General features: G+C 41.5%; 1 protein-coding gene across 1 annotated transcript; it reads left to right on the plus strand.

Moving 5' to 3' along the window:
* Positions 1 to 593: 593 nt before the first annotated feature.
* Positions 594 to 20171, plus strand: Wrnip1 (WRN helicase interacting protein 1). The gene is made up of 7 exons (XM_047558401.1): positions 594 to 1612; positions 3763 to 3954; positions 5094 to 5335; positions 13758 to 13987; positions 17718 to 17873; positions 18610 to 18689; positions 19269 to 20171. Exons 1-7 carry the CDS (start codon positions 800 to 802, stop codon positions 19542 to 19544), a joined length of 1989 nt encoding a protein of 662 aa, XP_047414357.1. The 5' UTR covers positions 594 to 799; the 3' UTR covers positions 19545 to 20171.
* Positions 20172 to 21148: the final 977 nt, after the last annotated feature.

Consider the following 21148-nt stretch of genomic DNA (forward strand, 5'->3'; position numbering starts at 1 on the left):
CAAGTTTGTTGCTAAAAGGCCAACAAATCTAAAGGTGGGGGAAGCACCTTTATTTGAATTTCGTTAACTTCTACTTAAGTGAACTTTTTAAAAATCACGTGTGCATAAGTTTTTTCTCCAGTTCCTTTCTCCACTTTTCTATAAAGCAGTGTTAGGGTCCTCCCGCCCCCGCCATTTCCGCTTCTTGACAAACAACCCTCCGTGACCTCCTAGGAACCTGCTCCGCTCCCCAAGTATGAAAAGCCTGCAATGCGCCACCCCTCTTCTCCCAGACACAAATCTGCTTCAGAATGCCCCCGGGTTTCCGCGCTCCTCAAAGGACCAAAGGGACGCCGCTTCCGCCACAGCGCAGTTTTGCGCAGGCGCACCACGCCAACCTTAGAGACCCCCCACAAAGGCGGTTCGCGGAGCCGGAAGTAAACGAGCACCCGCAGGGACTAACGGTAGAGGACTACATTTCCCGGCGTGCCATGCGAAGCGTAGCCTGAGTCTGGGTAACCGGTCCCGGACTACATTTCCCGAAGGGCCACGCGAGGCGATGCCCACGGCGGGACAAACGGTCGTGGACTACACATCCCGACGCGCCGCGAGAGGCGGTACCAGCGGCCGGCTGAGGGCGGGCCGACGCGGGAGCTCCGGACGTGAGGCATGAGCGGCGCCCTCCCTCGGCCCGCGCGCGTTCTGCCGCCTCCCCGAGCGAGGGTCGCGCGGCACGGGGCCTAGCGGCGGGCATCCGAGGCCTCGGCGTTCTCAGGGTCAGGTGCGGCCGCGCCGGGCGCCGGGGAGGGCGGCCGCCGCCATGGAGGTGAGCGGGCCGGAAGACGACCCCTTCCTATCGCAGCTGCACCAGGTGCAGTGCCCCGTGTGCCAGCAGATGATGCCCGCCGCGCACATCAACTCACACCTGGACCGCTGCCTGCTGCTCCACCCCGCGGGGCACGCGGAGCCTGCGGCCGGCCCGCACCGCGCCGGGGAGCGGGCCAAGGGGCCCTCGCCGCCGGGCGCCAAGCGGCGGCGGCTGTCGGAGAGCTCCGCGCTGAAGCAGCCGGCCACCCCGACGGCGGCCGAGAGCAGCGAGGGCGAGGGCGAGGAGGGCGACGACGGCGGTGAGACTGAGAGCCGAGAGAGCTACGACGCGCCGCCCACGCCCAGCGGTGCCCGCCTGATCCCCGACTTCCCGGTGGCCCGCTCCAGCAGCCCCGCGAGGAAGGGGGCGGGCAAGAGGCCGGCGGCTGCGGCCGCCGCGGCGGGGAGCGCGTCTCCGCGCAGCTGGGACGAGGCGGAGGCGCAGGAGGAGGAGGAGGCGGGGGGCGACGGCGATGGCGACGCGGACGCGGACGGCGAGGACGACCCTGGGCACTGGGACGCGGACGCCGCAGACGCCGCTTTCGGGGCCAGCGGCGGGGGCCGCCCGCACTCGCGGGCGCTGGCGGCGGAGGAAATCCGGCAGATGCTGGAGGGCAAGCCGCTGGCCGATAAGATGCGTCCTGACGCGCTGCAGGACTACATCGGGCAGAGCCGGGCGGTGGGGCAGGAGACCCTGCTGCGCTCGCTCCTGGAGACCAACGAAATCCCCTCGCTCATCCTATGGGGGCCGCCGGGTTGCGGCAAGGTGAGTGCCGTCCTGGCCGCGCGCCCTGTGCGTGGATGGCGCTAACGGTCAGCGGGTCGTGGGTTCAGACCTCCAAGGACTCGCCCAGCCCAGGGATGGTGTAACCTAGGGGCCTCAGGGGCGGTCTCAGCTAGGGCACTGCCAGGTCCGCGAGCGGAGTCCGTGATGGGCGTGAGAAAAGTCACACACCCCTTCCCCCACCCCGATTCCTGGATGTTTTCAGGAGGAAGATGTCTACGAATTCCTAGGTTCACATGAAGAGTCGAACTCGGATTGAAGTTCGCTTCACATTGCTTCAGTTTCCCGCCCCTCCCTCTGATTTTTAGTGACCCAATTCTCAAGGAAACAGTATGCGACAAAAACTGTGAAGGGACATTTCTGTATCACACTAGTCGTATGTTTAACTCTTTTTCAGAACTAATTTGAAAAACTCCTTTGTGCACATCATTTTCATCAAGAATTTTCCATAACTATGCTTTTACTGCTTTGCTTACACTGTTTAGAGAAAAAGCATCAGTGCCTTTTGGTCTTTGGTTCCGTGTACATTCATTAGGGATTAGCAGAAGTGCAGAAGAGGACACTTAGGATATTGTGGGTCTAGAGAACTTGTCATTGGAAGAACGTTTGAGAAAAAGTTACTGAGGTAAGCCTGGTAAAAGAGATACTAAGAGGTGCTTAACTATAGGATGCTATTCTGTCCCCAGAAAGAGGACGGATAATGAATACCAGTGAATGACAGAATTTTAGGATCAAGATTATAAAGAAGTCTTCTATTTTTGAGGTTCAGACTCCATATACAGGATATTCGCTTTGCTTTCCAACTTCATCTCACACAACCACACCTCATTACTCCAGTTCCTGGAATGCAACTTGCTCTTTTTGTGTCTTGTTTGTATTCATGCCTTCCCTTTGGGCATAAGTCAGATGTATTTCAAATAACATTGTTTTTTTGTGCTGGGGATTGAACCCAGGGCCTTGGCGTGTGCTAAGCATATGCTCTACCACTGACCTACACTCCCAGCCTCCAGATGCATTTTATGATGATGGTAGAATTATTGATATCTCTCCCCATGGATTAGTTGTCAGACTGTTTAGGGGATTGAGCAGTAACATTCATAGTATTGTCAAGTCTTTACATAAGATCATGAGAAGGGATAATCAGTTATTGAAGGTCCCAGACAGCCAGAAAAAGGTCTTCAGGGAGATGAGTGAGTCATAGATTTTAGTACAAGAGATTTACTGGACCAGGCTGCTCATTGAGGTGATTGGTGATCAGCTGCAAGCCTTTGTGATTCCAAAAGGCAAGTAGGCTGCAATTTGGTAAAGAAGCCCACAGTGTCTAATGATGCAGTACAACTTTTAGAAAATAAAGTGCCACCTTTCCAGTCAGGAACACATATGTCCTTTAATTAAACAATCTTCCCTTTTTCTTTATTCCCTTTCTTAGTACTAAAGGACTAACAATAGTAATACTTATGATAGCATATACACATTTACTGAGCACCCAGTAAGTGCCAGATACAGAGTGAACAGCACTCTCCTTGGTTTGTTTTCTGATGAGTGCTAACAGTATCAATGTGCCATTAATGTCCCAGAGTGAACATTCAGAAGTGGTATGCCTTCATCTCAAATACTAAGTGGTTTTGTTATTGGTCTCTTAACTCAAAGCTCTTTCACTTTTCTCAACCACTTCACTGAGATATCCATTCTAGTTGTTCTGGAATCAGTTCTACACCTACATCCTTTAGCTGTAATACTTCTGACTGGAGTAGGGAGAATTTTCTCTTCCCTTTGGTAAGAGGTCACAGCTGTCACCCAGGCTCTGCTAAATCAAGACAGCCTCTCTTTACTCAGATTCCAAAGATCTTAAGAGTCCCCAAAAAAGGAATCAAAAAGAGTGAAGGACAAAGAAAAATAGGTCAGGATTGGCCTAAGTTTTAGCTATTTTCCTGTTTTATTTAAATGTTGGTTTGTTCATTGTTAAAAAAAAAAAAAATGTTAAGACTTTGCTCTGTTATTCCAAATGTTATTTGTCTCTGACCATTCTTGAGAGTTCAAGTTGCTTGGTAATGCTCATGCTGATTGTGGCACACGTAACTGCTAAACTCTCTGTCTTATTAGCTTTTCAAACTGTGCATCATCTTTTCTAGACCACCCTGGCTCATATCATAGCCAACAACAGCAAGAAACATAGCATAAGGTTTGTGACTTTGTCTGCAACAAATGCCAAGACAAACGATGTGCGAGATGTCATAAAACAAGCTCAAAATGAAAAGAGCTTTTTCAAAAGGAAAACCATCCTTTTTATTGATGAGATTCATCGGTTCAATAAATCTCAGCAGGTATATTAACTTCCTTTTTTCTCTTTTGATCATTGTGTACATCAAGTAAAATAAAAAGTATCAGGTCACTTTTTAAAGTATAAAATGCTATACAAATGCTAGGAAATGTTACCATTGTTAACTGTCTACAAAGAAGCATAGGCTTGTCAACCCATATCCTTCCAACCTGTTTCCCCACGCTTTTTCTTAGTATGTTTTGATAACAAGAAAATGATATTTGATAAATGAAATGATTAGTATATCCCTGAGCTGTCCATATCAGAAAAGCTATTTTGGATCAAGTTTGTAATTTTAAAAAATTTCAATCTGAAATATCAGGAATCATTGTAAACATTTGATTTTAAGATCATTGTCTTTTTTTTTTTCTCTCCACTGTATTTTCAAAATTAAAGAGTATGTTTTCTGTGCCTTTAGGCTCTCACAAGTCCCCTTGATAAAAGATTGCTGTTTATTTCAGTGAATTTCAAAAGTGAAAGTTCACAATTTATAACAAAGCCACTTTTTTTCTGAGTAGACATGAAAATATTTTTCAGGCATATTTTTTCCTGATTTATTTTGTTGCAGCTTTTTACCTGTAGTTAGGATTTCACAAAATCTAAAGATGTAGTTTTTCCTCCCTGATTTGAGTCTTTTGAGTAAACAGACCCTTAGAGTTCTGTCTAGATGTTAGCTTTTCAAGTTTTTTATTGGACATTGACACATCTCAGTATTTCTTCATAAAACTGTCTGGTGATTATATAGTCACCAAATTTGTTAGGAAGAATAACAATCTGAGTCCATCAGTGGAAGAGGATTTTGGAGTTACTAATTAATGTTTCCATATTTTCTTTCTTTTCTCTAAATAAGTAGTTGATATGATAAGCTATATGCCAGTTCAGCCATACTTTTCTAAGAAGTTGTTTATGTTGAATCCATATTAGAAGTCTACCAGTCAGAGATCAGCCTTAGACACTGGCATCCTAGAAGTCATGTTTTGAACTTAAAAACCGAGAGTTGTACTTTACTGTTTTATCCATATTCAGTGAACATGCTGTAAAAATAAAATTAGGAAAATAAGAAAATGGATAGTTAACTTACATAGGATTCCGCAGGTGACTATTGACTGGAATCACTTTCTTCTGTTTTCCTCCCATGATTAGGATACTTTCCTTCCTCACGTGGAATGTGGGACGATCACCCTGATTGGGGCCACCACTGAAAACCCTTCCTTCCAGGTCAACGCAGCTCTTCTGAGCCGCTGTCGAGTGATTGTTCTTGAGAAGCTTCCAGTAGAGGCAATGGTGACTATTTTAATGAGAGCAATCAACTCACTGGGAATTCATGTCCTAGACTCTAGCCGTCCCACTGACCCTCTAAGCCACAGCAGCAACAGCAGCTCTGAGTAAGTTGACAGTGTGTCCTGGGAACTCACTACTCAGAGAATCTCTTGGCAGGGGGCCAGAAAGGGCTGGTTCTCAGCCAGGAGAGAGGTGGGGACCAAGAAGAAATGTTGATCTGCCAGTAATGGAAAAAAAATTTTTTAAAAAGAGAGAGGTGCTTAACTCATACCAAAAGAGTATCTCTGCAAACATATCCTTTCTTTTAAGATGCATTTCCTAGTCTCAAAGGGTATATCTTTAATCCTTTAGGTTTTAATATTGCTTTGTTATTTTATTTTAGTTCTTGGATGTTTGTTTTGTACTAAAGGTTCTTCTCTTAGCTCACTGTTTTAAAAACTTGGAAGACTATAGAAAACCTTGTTGATTATTGTAATGATTTTATGTCCCTCATTTAATAGAACAAATAGATATATACATCCTATACCTAATTCAAAACTTTGGAGGTTCTGCTTCTTTCCTTGCAGTTTATTATAATTTCTTAAAAAGTAAAACTTAATGTCACCATAGCCATATATTTGTTTAATTTTGCATACTTGAAAAGCCAAACTCATTTCATTCCATAAAAGTAAAGGAATTTTAACTGAAATAGACATACCAGATGCTGTCTTGTTCTTAGTGATCAGTTTCTACATCATGAATACCATGTTAGTTTATTAATACACCAGGTATATGTATTGTGGATAATCAATTTTATTTCTTGGATAAGAGGTTTTCTTTATTTGCTTTAGAACATAAGCTTCAGAACTATTTGCTCATGTGTTGACTATGCAATGGAGCATAATCTAGTCAGAGGAGAGGCTGTTACCCACCTCATGCTTGAACTACACAGCTGCTCATGCTGCCCTGAGGCCAAGTTCTGGAGCCACTTTTCTGTGAGGATTAAAGTACAAGGCATAGTTATAGACTCATGGTTTAGGTTTCAACAGTCTATCCCTATTTGTCTTGCCTCTCCCATTTGCTCCTGTCTCAGATGTAGCTGTGCCTTATGAAAACCTTGAAACATTTGGCCATGGACTCCTGGGCAGAATGAAGTTTCTTCGTTTTATAGTGTAGTTGTGATGGAATGACTATTAGAAGTGTAGCTACGAAGTATGGAACCTGTTGGTATCAGTCAGATGTGCTCATATTCAGGAGCCCTTTGTGGGCCGGTCACTTGTCAGGGTCTCAGTGGGATTCTGCCAGTTCATTGTATTTAGATGTCCCTTGGCATCTGCAGGGAATTGGTTACAGGATCCCCCTGCAGATACCATTCACAGATTCTCAAATCTCTTATGTAAAAATGTTTAGTGTTTGCATAAAACATACATACATTATCTTGTATATTTTAACTCGTCTTTAGATTACTTTTAAAAAATGTTTTGAAATTATTTTGCAGTGCTGGAGATTGAACCCAGTGTCTCAATCACTGAGTTACACTCTCAGCCCCTCTTGATTTATTTATAATACCTAGTACAATATAAATGATATGCAGATAATGATTAATCCTATATTGTTTGGGGAATAATGACAAGGAAAAAGTCTGAACATGTTCAATACAGGTACATTTTTAAAAATATTTTCAATCCAAGATTTGTTGGATTTGAGGATTCAAAACCCATGAATATGAAGGGTCAACTCTATAGCTTTTTGTAATAAAATTTTACAGTGATAGACTCATCAGCATTTGAAAGACAAATTGAAAATGAATGGTAAATTTTTCTAACACTTCTGTGTATTTTTTTCTGTGTACTTGTTATCATAATGTATCTCCAATTTTCATTTATCTAAGGTAATTTTTATTTTATTTCATCATTTCATGGTATTGAGTTATTCAGATAACTTCAGGTTTTCCCCTCTCCCTAGTAACTGCCGTGCCATCATTTAAGTAACGAAGAGGTCAGTAGAACTGTAGAGCTTATCCTCGTGAAAAGGATTTCTACATTTTAAAAAATTTCCAGGTGACTTGCAAGCATGTTAAAGTTTAAGAGGATCCAATGAAAGAATTAAGATTTCTTTGAGTTATTGAAAATGAAAGACAGGTACAATGGGTCGGTTATTCTGAATCTACTAAAATTGCATAGCATTCAGAAAATCTTTTCCACTGTCATTTGTTTAGAACTGATCCTAGTTATGACTTCCTTTCACTCTCATTTGCTTTCTCCTGCCTTCCTTGGAGAGCTGGGAAGACAGGAACTTGTCCTTGTTTATATTTGCTCACTATTTCTAGCTTAAGTTATGCTCTTAGTAAATGGTTGATGAATAAATAAACCCTAACTTTCGATATGAGAAAAGTAGTTTCATTGGGGGGAAGGATATAGTCGAATATAAAGAATAATTGCCCATGTATCAAGAACTTTTTCTTTCATACTATTGCCCTTTTTAGCAGCAGCAAGAAGAATATAATGAAAGCATGTTAAGCTTAGATCCATTAATTGATCTATTTATTGGCAATTCTGACAAGATGTTAGCTTGGGAGATGTCATTGACCATATACCATTTCTTTACAAAAAAACACAACACATTATAAGTGATTTTCTGAAAGAAGTATCTGCCACCCTGATTGCCATGGGCAATTAAAAGTGAATTGTGTTGTCTTTCAGTTATTATAGGTAAAATTTTACTTTCAAATCCCTATTGATTGGCATTAGCTGCATATTCTTCCTCGCGCAGATAAATCAGATTTAGTTACACTAATCTATCTGGAAGAAAAGACTCTTAACCCCTCCCCCGCCATAATTACTTTCTCTTTCTGGGAAGCTGTGAGTGTGCATTTGTATTCTTATGTCATGTTTTGGTGCCCTAGATAGCAACTAGAACATGTATAGAACATTCCTAGACTTTTGAAAACTATACATGAGAAGAGGTGAGTAGGGTACTAAGATGAAACTAAGAAAGCTGCTACGAAGACCATTCTTGATTGTACTTGAGGAATTGTAAGATTGTGAGTTTTTAAGAAAGTTATATAATTGTACATTCCCATTAGAGTGAGCTAAAAGTATACTTTTGTGTCAGGGTTGCTGGGCATTGAACGAGGACCTTATAAATGCTAACTGTGCACTTTACCACTAAGATACATCCCTGGCCCGAGTGTTCTTTTGAAAACAATTTCCCTCCTATTTTTATTTATTCAGTATTTGAAGGTTCTGCATTTGCTAGGCATGGCTAGGTGTTGAAAAGTACATAACTGTGCCTGAGGAGAGCATATGATATGATAAAAGCCAGATGAGCAAATCAGCTTACAGTGCCATGCTATGATCAAGCTGTTCACAGGGCATGGTGGGATATAAGAGACATCTAAAATACTTGAAAGCAAGCATTTTGCCTCCTAGATGAGGGGATGCTGAGTTGAGTTTTGAAGGACAAGCAGAATTTAACTGGATGAAATAGAAAGCTCCTTATCTGTGCCATAGTTCTCTGGTTTGTATGGCTAAGCAACAGTTTCTGTGTATTTTGCTCTCTAAGAGAATTTGGTCACATGATACAGTGAAGCGTGCTATCTGTGCTGGATTAATTTTGGAGGCAGGAAAAAAAATCCATAGTCTCTGGTATGATTAACTTGTGCTGCTGAAGATGAAAAAGTAAAGCAGCATTTAATCATCCTGCACTACTTGCTGCAGTAAGAATTGTAGGTTCCCAGATCACAGGACACAGGCATATTCAGAACACCGTTTCTGAAGAAGCAACTTTTTGTGAACCAGAGAAGCATGACTCTGGACATGAAGAGGGTGAAATGAGAAGCCATAATTGCCCTTTGACTATATAGATAGGCAGGTCCAAATTGAAGTAGCATCTATCTCTTCGTAGGGTACTGAGTTGGGGCTTTTCTTTAATTACCTAGAGAGAGGAACCCTCAAACAAGATGGCTATAGAGTTTTTTACATTGTTTGTTTTTTCAATAAAGGTTTAAATTGTTTTGCCTACCTCCAAAGTAATCTTCTCTGCTGCCCAACAGAAAAGAAAGAGTGGAACACTGGCATAGAAAGTACTGGCCAGAGTGGATTGTGGGTATAGAGTAGATTTTAATAATTAAAAAAAATATATATACTTTACTATAAGGTAAATAAGTACACTAATATAACTGTTAATATAAAGAAAAAAAGGTAAGTTAAAACAATGCTTTTAAAATTAACCACAGGGAAGTGGCACCTGCCTGTGATCCCAGTAGTTTAGGAAACTGAGGCAGGAGGATCATGAGTTAGCCTCAGCAATTTAATGAGGCCCTAAGCAACTTGGTGAGACCCTGTCTCAAAATTTAAAAAATAAAAAGGACTGCAGATGTGGTTCAGTGGTTAAGTTCCCCTGGGTTCACTACCTGGTACAAAAAATAAATAAATCTGCAACCAGAAACAGACCTTGTACTAGTTCCCTGTTACTGATGTAAAAGATTATAACAAACTGGCTGGCTTAGAACAGTAGAACTTAACTCTCACCGTTCTGGAAGCTAGGACCAAATTCAAGGTGTCAGTAAGGCCATAACCCTCCAGAGGCTTCCTTCAAGTATCTGGTGTCTGCTGGCATTCCTTAGCTTCTGACTGCCATCTCTGCTTCCATCTTCTTGTGACCTCTATGTCCTTGTCCTTGTGTCTTCTTTTCCTGTCTCTTATAAGAATATTTGCCATTGGATTTAAGATACACCTTAAATCCAGGATGATCTCATCTTGAGATCCTTAGTTAGTTCTGCAAAGACCCTATTTTTAAATAAGGTCACATCCACAGATTCCAAAAATTAGGAATTAAATCTTTTGAAGGTCACTATTGAATGCACTGTAGAACCCTACCAGGTATATGGTATGTTTTTTGAAAGACATGTACCTCCATGGAATTAAACAGAAAGATGACATCTGTGAAATATGTTCTGTCTTTGTGAATAAAGTTTTGTTTTGTTTCAGTTTCATTCTGGTTATCATGGATACAGCAGAGTTTGGTGCTCAGCTTTGAAGATTTGCAATTCTAGAGAGTATACTGTTGAACATCTGATTCAAATGATTCTCATTAGTGATAATAACAATAGCTAACGTTTATGGAATGCTCCTGATGTGGCAGACAGTTCTTTGAGCATTCTGTGTGTCTTGTGTAATCCTGAGTACAGCTTTGCAAAATAGGTATCATCAGCTTCTTTTATTAAAGGAGGAAACTGAGGCAGAACAAGGTTAAGTAATATGCTCACAGTTACTCAGTTTGAATGACATGGAACCACTTTTAAAGAAAGGTTGCCAACTATTAAGCAACCTCAATTGCTAGAAGGAGTCTAGGCACCAAGGTAAAAGGGGATGAATGCTGACCATGAACATTATCATCCTAACCTTTCTCTGTATTCTTTGTTTAAGGACAACTCTGTATTAATTTGTAAAGGATTCAGTACAAAAGATCCCATCTATAATGTAGCAGGTGTGCCTTTTAGACAGATATGCACAGCACATTAATTTGGGATGTATTGTGCCCAGGGTCTGACCCTGGAGATTTGGGAATCAGTAAATCGGTAGTATGGTATCCACATCTATATTTAAGGAAAGTTCTCTAACCTGATGCATATCCCTGATTGAGAACCACTTTTTAGCAGTTGTTACCCTGACCGTGTAGTGTTCAATTTCTTTTAGTAAAGGAAATTCAAGGAGTTTGTTTTGTAATTTAGGGAGGGAGAACTTAACAAACCCATCTTTGTTCTTTTGTTCTGCAGTGAAGTAACAGGTACATTTTCACTTTCTTCACTCCTACTTAAACATCTAGCCATGTAAATAACTGTCTCCAAATCCCAATATCCTCTACCAGAAGAACATTGTACAGAAGGCTCCAGGTCCCTGGAAAAGAAAGGGAAAGGAGAAGGACTCTTTCCATATTCTGTTAAGATCAGAGCATTTCTCTTCACTCAGCTCTCTGTTTCATCTCTAGATTGTATTAACCAGGAATATAATCTTTCCCAGTGAATTTATTTTAACTATTTTCCCTCTTATTATGAAAAGGGTTTTTACTACCCTATAACAATATAATTTACTATCTGTTGCTTATTTCTTTGTAGGATGCTATGAAAGTTTGGACACTGTCCCCAAAGTAGATTTCATCTCATTTAATTCTTGCTACTTTTAAAGGTTCTTTCCAAATGCAGAATATTTTTTAAGTTTATACTTAAATTAAAAAATAATGTTAAATTCTCTAACCTTAGGGACACCCTCTCAAGATACTTTAGTAATTACTGTTTGCTGAGAGGTCAATGCTTGACTTGAGTTCTCTCATCTGTTCCCCATTCTGAGATCTCAAAGTATTTTAGTACATGAAGTTTGAGTAGCTTGTTTTTCATACCATTATTAAGTATGTAGTGTGATCCCAGTTTAGCTTAAATTACATATAAGGTTAGTGGTTGAATAGCTGGTTGGATCGTAAAGGAAATTATCGTACCTGTTATTGTCTTAGGTGATGGAGTTAGGGATTCTGTTTTATTTTCTAGATTTTTATATGATTTTTTTAGAACAAGTATGACTTTGAGATAATGAGAAAATCGAAGTTAACCTATTCACTGTGCAGTAATTGAATGTCTGTTATTTAGTAGGCACTGAAAATACAAAGAAGTAATGAAACCTGATTCCTGTCCTTGTGCTCAGCATTTAGTGGGGGTGGAGAGATGACATGGTGATGAACAACCCAACTCATGGTTTCAGATGTCAGATAGTTCGTATGTCGGAACTGATTAGGACTCCTACTTGTACTCCTTTTCTTCCCTCAGTTGTCCTGAAGACTTTGTTGCTAGGAAGCTTTCCAAGGAAATGGAAGGTGGAAAAAACAAGTTCAGGCAGTTTTACCCTTGACACCCACCTCAGGCAGTATGCACTTGATCTCAGAGACAGCTGTTGGTCCCTCCTTTATACCTCTTTAGTATGTATTCTATTGTTTTCTTCTAAATCATCTTCCAGAAAATCCAGTTTGTGGTTGAGAAATGATCCATCAACTTTCCAAAGTGCCAATAATGTGATCCTGGTATGTGTTTTGGATGATCTGTTGAGTTCACTGCTGAGAAGATGCTGCCCTTGGAAGGAAAGGAGATGAGTCTCTGAGCTATAACCAGCGGTCCGAAGCCAGACAGTTTTCTTGAGTCTGAGGAGAGAGTGTTCTTTTATAAAGTTAAGTCAAGCCAGGTATTTTATATGTGATGAGGCCCACAACAAATAACTGTAAATCTTGTCCGCCTTTGGTAGGTAAGGGAATGAGATTAGACAATCTTCATGACATTGGGGATATATCTTTGAGTGAAATGCAGATTGTTGTTACTCAAGTTATTCTCCAGGCTAAGTTGTGGGTGGGTGTATGATAAGGAATTCAGTGTAAGGAATTTTGTGTTAAACCCAGCAGACAACCTAATCCTCCAGACCCCTTCCTTAACCCATCCCAGTTGGCACCTGTGTGTTGTTTTTCAAGGAGCTGATTTAGGAGGACAGTCCTGATGGACTTATTAATTATTGTGTAGATATTTTTAGTTGAAGGTTAGTAATGACATGGGTGAATTGTATATTTGAAAAATTACTTTTTTTTGCAGCTCAACCAGGAATTAATAAGACTCTTGTAAGCAATGAAATTTGTTTGATAACTAGTCAAGATGAAAATCAGATCTGAAAACTAATCATAGTTAGATCTTCTTATGGAGGTCTAAACTTTGGAATGTGTTCATAAATTTTGGTTCTGACATTTGGAGAGAGGTTAGGTGATTTACCCCAAGTCCCACCACTGAGTTCTGGCAGTCTTCTGATCATTGCCCAGGCTAGTGAACTCTCTTCTACCCATGTAGATTTTGTATTATTAATACCCACTCTGAAATGACCTACTGCTCTTCAAAATTGTCCTAGGTCAAGATTCCAGAGACCTTCTAGGTCCTCCTAGAAGGACAGAGGATCTTGTTTATTGTTTGTAAAACGAGGGAGTTGAACTGCTTGATCTGGACCCTTTCAGAGCTAATATTCTGATGTGATGTGGTCTCTTGCCTACGTGGAAGGAGTCTAAGCATTTTTCGTGTCATACAGATGTGGGTTGCCATATGCTATAATGAGTTGCTAATGTTTTTAATAAAATGTTCACTGTTCTGTAGTGTAGAATCAGAGAGCCCATTTGTCAAACAGTGACTTTCCAGGACATTTGATATCTGTTTCACATATGCTTATGTGAGTGAACTTGCAGTGAGATACACTTGTGGCTCATAAGATACAGTGTAATACTCTCCTGGCTCATGGGACACAGTGAGATGCCCTTGTGGCTTTTAAGATCTCAGTGATGCTTCTGACTTTTAAGATCTCAGTCATGCTTAACCACATTAACCGTGTGAGTTCAAAACAAGGGATGAAAGCCTTGAACTAAGGTGGTTTTTCAGTGACCTTACTAGAAGTTCAGGTTCACTAAGGTATGCTGCAGAATGGGAAATGTGTAACTTGAGAGTGACTATAACTAATGCTGATTGTGTTCCAGGCCTTCCGTGTTCATAGAAGATAAAGCAGTAGATACTCTGGCTTATCTCAGTGATGGGGATGCCCGAGCTGGCTTGAATGGACTGCAGCTAGCAGTGCTGGCCAGGTTAAGCTCCAGGAAGATGTTCTGTAAGAAGAGTGGGCAAACCTATTCTCCCAGTAGAGTTCTGATCACTGAGAATGATGTGAAGGAAGGTCTCCAGCGATCCCACATCTTATATGACCGGGCAGGTGAGTAACTGAGTAACTGAAATGTAGAAAAAGCGAAACTGTAAGGAAATAAGTGTGCACACCTGCTCATTGCCAGGCATCTGAGCTTCTGCTGGGTCCAAAGCATGACCCAGGTTCTCCTTGGGTCTGCATTGATAATGGAATTAATCCTCCCACACAGGGCTGACCTTTCTGAAGAGACATAAAACAGGAGCTACCCTGATAAGAATCAAGAGGAATTTGGGGGTTTGAAATTGCAGGTTCCCCCTTTATCTTAAAATTGTTAGATATTTTCTCATTACTTTCTGGTAGCACCTTATAGAGTACAAGCACTTTTGAAAGCCTGTATATTCAGTTGACAGTAATTCCTATAATCATTTGCAAAGGCAATAAATAACAAGAGGACTTTTGCAGTGAATGACTTAGTACTTTACCTGAGTGTTAAAAATCCTTAATTTCTAGAGTATAACCTAAACACTGAGTTTACATGGCTCTCGATATTTTTATTTTGCAGTATTTTCTTTGAAAATCTAATTTTTCAGTGTGTATTTGTTTACAGAGAACTACATTTAGAGACAGATAATGTCAGCTTTTATTAAATCTGTGAACTGGCAATATTAAATGAAAGAATGGCACATTTGCATCTTTTTATAAAAAAAGTCAGAGATGAAGATAACGTACTGTAGATAGGCTGAACTCCCATGCCGGAACACTTTTGTGTCTCTGAACACAGTCATATTGCAGTAACAGTGGAATAGAATTTCTATACCTTTAAAAGTTCTCCCAGAAAAGGAAGCTGATAATTGAATTCCATGTCTCATGTTGGCTGTGCCACATCTCTGAGATTTCCTGATGATGAGAGTCCTTTTTATTGACTGGAGAAGTGATGGAGGGGCTTAAGAATACCTTGGTTCCAGGCACAGCCTCTTAGTGAGTAAAGGGGCTCACTGCACAACCTTGGGAGAGTCATCAAAGCTTTTTGCCCTTAGTTTCCCTCAACTGATGGTAATGTGGGCATCAGTTAGTTCTAAGGACACATTGGTCATGTTGAACACAAGTCCCATCTGCATTTTAATGTGGACCTGCCTCCCAGCAGGGGCTCTCCCACATGGCCATCTCTCCCCTACATGAGTGTCATGTCAATGCTTAACAAGACTGAAAAGTATATGTCTAGATATAGAACACTGCTTTGCTTTTGGTCAAATACAAAAATAAGAGAAAACAGAAGTTTTTCAGAAGTGAAGGAATTATTACATGGTGGATTCTCCCTTGCTTCTGGAGGTCTAACAGCAGTGGTCTTTTTCTCCCTTCTTGTATCCCAAAGGAGGCTTCATTTTGACTAGATCATTCTTTCATATTTAATCACACTGTCAGTTAAAATCCATGTAATATGACATTCTCCAAATAACCTTAGAGGATAGTTTACTAGTATCCTCATTTTGCAGATAACAAAAACTTGGCTTGGTTCATAAAGCTAGTGGTAAAACTGATCCTCAAGTCCAGGTCTGACTGGTTCCCAAAATAATTTTCTTCCCCACTGTTCATGTTTCCACTTCAGGCACGCTCTACAGTCACTGAGCTTGCCCTAGAGCATGTTCCCTACAAGAAATCATACTTGTAAGTGTCTAATCCTGGGGAGCCATGACCATGGGGATTGCCTTGTCTCTAGTTTTTTGCTCTCTTAAGAAGAGCTAGGGGCAGTGGAGGCCTCCTAATATGATGTCCAACAGCCTTGAGAACCCTATAGTCTATGTCTTCCTAATATCAATGAGCTCCCTCTACCCACACCCCATTCTAGAGTGTCTGCTATACAGAGGATCCACAAACAGGTGTAAATAGAATTCGTGTACTTGAGAAATGTTCTCATATAGACTCTTTCATAAATAGGGATTATAGAAGCATTGACCTGGAAACCTGTTAATCTTAGACTTTTATAACTGATAAAATGAAGAACCCATCCCATAGTTGTTATTATTTTTTTTAGTGTTGCTCACTAGTTTACTGTACCCACAATAGGAACCAGTAAATAGTTCAGATGGTCATGTATCAAATTGAAGAAATAATCCAAATGAGAATCAATTTTCTTTCATGCATTGACATCAAGGTAATTATAATGTAAACTTTTTTAAAGCAGTGTATAATGAAAGCAGAAGTATAGAATAATAGTAGAATCTAAAATACAGTGTTTCTATAGTGCTCGCTTGCTCTGTGCCAGACATGTATTTATTAAATATAACCCTGTGAAGTGAGTGGTCTTGGCAACCCCATTTTCTAGATGAGAACACTGAGACACAGAGGATTAGGAATATACCCATGGCTGCGTGACTGGCGAGTTTAGGTTTCAAGCCCAAGCAACCTAGCCCAGGTGTCCATGTTCTGGCCCACGTACCTGTGGGAATTACCTCTCACGTTGACCCAGTAAAGCTGGGAGGAGTTGAGTAACCTGCGTTGAGGAGATAGAAAGTGAACTAGAGGTGGTTTCTTTCATCCCTCCAGATCCATGTGTTTGACCAGGCCTGCTCCAGTTCCCTCCACTCTAGGCTCTGCCTCACAGAGGAGCAAAGCATAGGGTATCCAAGCCAGTATATGTGAAAGGGAGCCAGAACCATGAGAATCACTCAGTACACTTTCCCAGCCAGTGTCCATGACTGACTTTACTAGGGAAACCCTGGCAGAGGGGACACTCAGTTTGTCCACAGAAATCCAGTAATGTCGACATGTCGATTTGTCCCAAGCCTCCTTGAAAACAAGTTGCTGAGGTTTTGCCATCTGCCTTTTGGGACTTGCCCCCTTGGTAGGCCAGGGGAGTTTCTTGTTGCTTGCTCTCATCTCCACCTGAAGACCAAATGTCATCTTAACAGACTAGTCAGCCTCTGGGATTTGTTCCTGGGGCCCAAAATCTGTGACTGGCAGAACAGTCTTATTGTTCATATGGGCTTGTGATGAAGAGACGCACCAGGTGCTTCTCTGGAAGGACTGAAGAACACCCCCCCACACACACACCCCTTTCTCATAAGAGGGGTATCCTCTCTTTGTACTTAATAAAGAAAAGATGTACAGGAAATTGTGAAACACGTACAAATATTACTGCCTGTTTTTTAGAATCATTTGAGCTATGATTTCCTGACTTTCTATGTGTTATTCCTAAAGCACATTTCATTGATTTGTTTCCCTCGTTAAGCCAGGCTAAAAATAGTAAGGGTGGGTCTTATCCCATTCAGAGCGAGCTCTTTTAGTCTGTGCCAGTTCTCTAGGATCCTGCCACACAGGTGTCCCTATACCGAGGCTGTGGTTTAAATGATAACAGGCTTCAGATATCAGGAAGGCAGCTGGAAACAACAGGAACAAATGGACTGTGACAGCTGCCCTTGACACTTGACTCTCCATCCTGAAGGCTACAAGCAGGCCCATGGTCTGTTTTCCTCAAATAGACTGCAGGGACATAGGATGGAACCAGAATGTGAGACTGTGCCTACCTCCCTTCTTGTCTGTGGCAAATTCACTGTGATAGAGACTACTTTTCAGAGTAAATGTCCCCATCCCCTTCAGCTTTGTGTTCCAAGCTGCATCCTCTTCCTCTGAACAGGACTGGGCCACCAAACAAACATCCTCCTACCTAGTGCAATTTTGAGGACAGCTGTCAATCCCACTCTCCCTGGGACCTATGTTAGTGCAGCCTTCCTTAAATCAGCCAGTCACAAAGCTGGCTCGGGGGGCCTCTCCTGAGTGGGTGCCCTTCTGTGGTGTGCAGGAGAAGAGCACTACAACTGCATCTCCGCCTTGCACAAGGCCATGCGGGGCTCCGACCAGAACGCCTCCCTCTACTGGCTGGCACGCATGCTCGAGGGAGGAGAGGACCCACTCTATGTGGCAAGGAGGCTGGTGAGGTTTGCCAGTGAGGACATCGGTGAGTGTGACTGAGGGTCCCAGAGCCCCAATTTATGTTGGGGGGGGGGGCAGGTGGCTTGAGGGAGGGAGGAGTGTGACATCTTTTGGCTTAAGGATGTCATAGAATCATGTGGAACAGGCAAGAGAAGATAAGACTTTCTGCGGGAGCTTAGTTGTTTTTTTCTTGGTGTGTATGTGCTTTTCTATTTCCTCTTCAGGATGTTCTTTCAAATATGAGTGGTTATTCAGAATATTAAAATGAAAGAGATACTTTTTCAATTTGCTTTTACAGCCAGGTGTTGAGGTTTTCGTTGGACAGTTCCTGAGGTAGAAATGGAAGACTCTGGACACCATTTAAAGACAAAGATCAGAACAGATTTTTTTTTTCTTTTTTGGTCTTCGTAAACATTTTGTTTTTAACATACCCATCCTTGTAGATGTCTTCATGGCGTTGTCCCTTTCGGTGTTTGTAATATATAGTCTCTTGTTTTTCCTACTAGTAGATGTAGATGTAAAATTTTTACTCACAAGGAGGCAGTTGTGGACACCACACAGTTACCACTCAGTAAATATTTCTTGAATAAGTTTAATGTGATCAATGATCAGAGATAAGTTCATCTGTTTTGCTAAATGGGACTGTTTTGGTCACCAAGTCTATAAACAGTTATGGTCTCTGATTGCGGCAACACGCGGACAATTGGGAATGATAGTGTGTGTTGTGACTTAATTCCTTTGTCTCTCTGTGTGTGTGACAGGTCTGGCAGACCCGTCTGCATTAACACAAGCAGTTGCTGCCTACCAAGGCTGTCATTTTATAGGCATGCCCGAATGTGAGGTAAAGTAAACAGCTCCCATCTTTACAAATGCTTTCTCCTGTGTTCCAACCCTTGATGGATTTGAATACATATCCTACTTTCACTATTGATGTACAGGGGCCCATGAATATGTGACTTGACTTTTGAACTCCCATTGTGTAGAATCCTAGGCTCTAGAGAGATCAAACCTTCCGTATGGATGAGGTTATAAATTCAAACTCTCTTCAGGAGTCCCAAGGTTCAGAGAAAGTACTCCAGTTTTCCTGGAGGACAGAAAGGTTGAAAAGGAGCTGAAGAGGAAGCCTCTGTGGGTTCACCTCCAAACAGCAGCTTTTTGTTCATCTGTTTTATATCTGGAGGGTTTAAGAAAAATTTGACTTCACAAGATGTTCTTCATTTTAAAAAAATGAGAAGCACTGATCTGACTTCTCTCTCATTCACAGGAATTTCTTCTCTGGTTATCCAGGCTAGGCAAAAAAAATGGGGATAAAAAAGCATGGTGGGAATCTTTTAAAAATTAACTGGAGATATCTTTAAAGCACTCTGCCAAACAGAACCTTTCTGGCACCTTCCTGGTAACATGTCCTTCTGTATCCTAGGTGCTTCTGGCCCAATGTGTGGTCTACTTTGCAAGAGCCCCAAAGTCCATTGAGGTGTACAGCGCCTACAACAATGTCAAAGCCTGCCTGAGAAACCACCAGGGCCCTCTGCCCCCGGTCCCCCTGCACCTGAGGAATGCACCAACCAGGCTGATGAAGGATCTGGGCTACGGCAAAGGCTACAAGTACAACCCCATGTATAGTGAGCCTGTGGATCAGGAATACCTGCCTGAGGAATTGAGAGGAGTCGATTTCTTCAAGCAGAGGCGGTGCTGACTCTTAGGCAGTGACAGCAGAAGGATGCTCTTTATTGAGGGGGAAAGAGTAACTGGATTGTAAAATTGGTTGCCTGGTGGAAGTTAAAACAGACCAACATTTTGTGCCAGAAATTTAAGAGTTCCATAGGTGGAGGCGGTTACTTCAACTAAATGTGTAACGTTGAAATTGTGTTCATTTGCACTCTGTGCAACGGTTATGCTTATGAAAATATCTGGCAGCTTTGTGCAATGAATTAATGTTATAAGGAATTATCTATTTTGTCATAGTATTTAAGTCATAATGTCATTTCAGAATTCAGTTCAGTAGGATTTTTTTCTTTAAAAATGTATATTCTGGGTAGTTCCAATTGGTTAAAAAAATGTAATTGTGATTTAATACTGCATAGTGTTTTGGGTATTTTTTTTATATGCAAAGGTCTTATGAGCCAATAAAACTATTTCAAAGTACTCTTCAGTTCTTAAATGTTTTTCCCACCTAGGATGGTGGGTGCCAATGTTTGTCACCATTGCATTTCAATAGATAGATACTGTAAATGAGAAATCATCATAGATAAGAAGATTGGAAAGCTTGGGAGAAGTTAATCTGTCTTTCTGAAAATAAATTTTAATTTTTTAAAGAACTGCATACTCATAGTTTTAAATGACTTGTAAGATCCAGTAATACCTGGCCTATTCCTCCCCACTTCCTTCTCACAGCCCTGTATTTCTAAATAATTCCTATTTTACTTCATGTTTCCTGAAGTTAAATATGTTATTGCCCTTAGCTTTGTGTTCATTGTATCTACTGATACTTCTTGTCTCAGTCACCATTATGTGTGGATCCTCATGAGGATGGTCCCTTCTATTGATGGGTCACTTCTCTTTTCCCTCTTGGTGTGGTCTTTCCTTGGGAGGCTCCTGCACTGGAATAGCTTCCAGCTTTCACCGTGGGGCGGCTTCTGCCTTCCTCCTGAGAGTTCCTGTTTTCTGGGAGTGATACCCTTCTTATTAGTTTATTCCACTATTTTGGTGCAATGTGTCTTATTTCATCAGCCTAGAAAGACAGCACAATGCAGAGGCTTTGTGACCTGTGGGCTTCTGCAGTGCAGTCTGGACTGGCCAAACTTTAGTGCACTGGTCATCCTGAGACTGTCCCTTCATGGTCACTCTGGAAGTTTCCTTTGCTGCTACCTACATCATGTCTTAGGATAACAAAGTCCCGTGCTTTTTTTTGCTTGCTTGGGTGGACACATCCTTTAGTGGCTTTATGGAGCAAAGAGGCCTGGGAGGGATGTGTTTACAGACGTTGAGAGATGGAAATGGTTTTATTTCATCTTCAGGCTTGTCTGACAATTTGGGAATAATTTTAGTTCAGAAATTGTCCACTGTCTTCCACTTTCCCATGTTGCTATCAAGATGCTTGAAGACATTCTCTTCATGATCTTTTGTTTGTAATTTCTGCGAGCTTATAGAATTGACTGTCTGACCCTGTTATTTTGGAAGTTCACTGGTTTTCCTGGTAAAACCTTTCAATCTGTAAACTCCTGCCTTCAGGTTCTGGGGAAGTTTCTTTTTTTATTCATTCAGTAAATATTGAGTGCCTGCTTCATGCTATAAGCACTC

This window comes from Sciurus carolinensis, chromosome 7 (genome assembly GCF_902686445.1).
Source record: "Sciurus carolinensis chromosome 7, mSciCar1.2, whole genome shotgun sequence".
NCBI classification, from domain to species: Eukaryota; Metazoa; Chordata; class Mammalia; order Rodentia; family Sciuridae; genus Sciurus; species Sciurus carolinensis.

Bases quoted from the DNA above. Each gene is read 5' to 3' on its own strand.
- Wrnip1 (XM_047558401.1), top strand. From the start codon at position 800: ATGGAGGTGAGCGGGCCGGAAGACGACCCCTTCCTATCGCAGCTGCAC. The intron at 1,613-3,762 runs GTGAGTGCCGTC...CATCTTTTCTAG, and splicing joins GGCCGCCGGGTTGCGGCAAG to ACCACCCTGGCTCATATCAT. The intron at 3,955-5,093 runs GTATATTAACTT...TCCCATGATTAG, and splicing joins GGTTCAATAAATCTCAGCAG to GATACTTTCCTTCCTCACGT.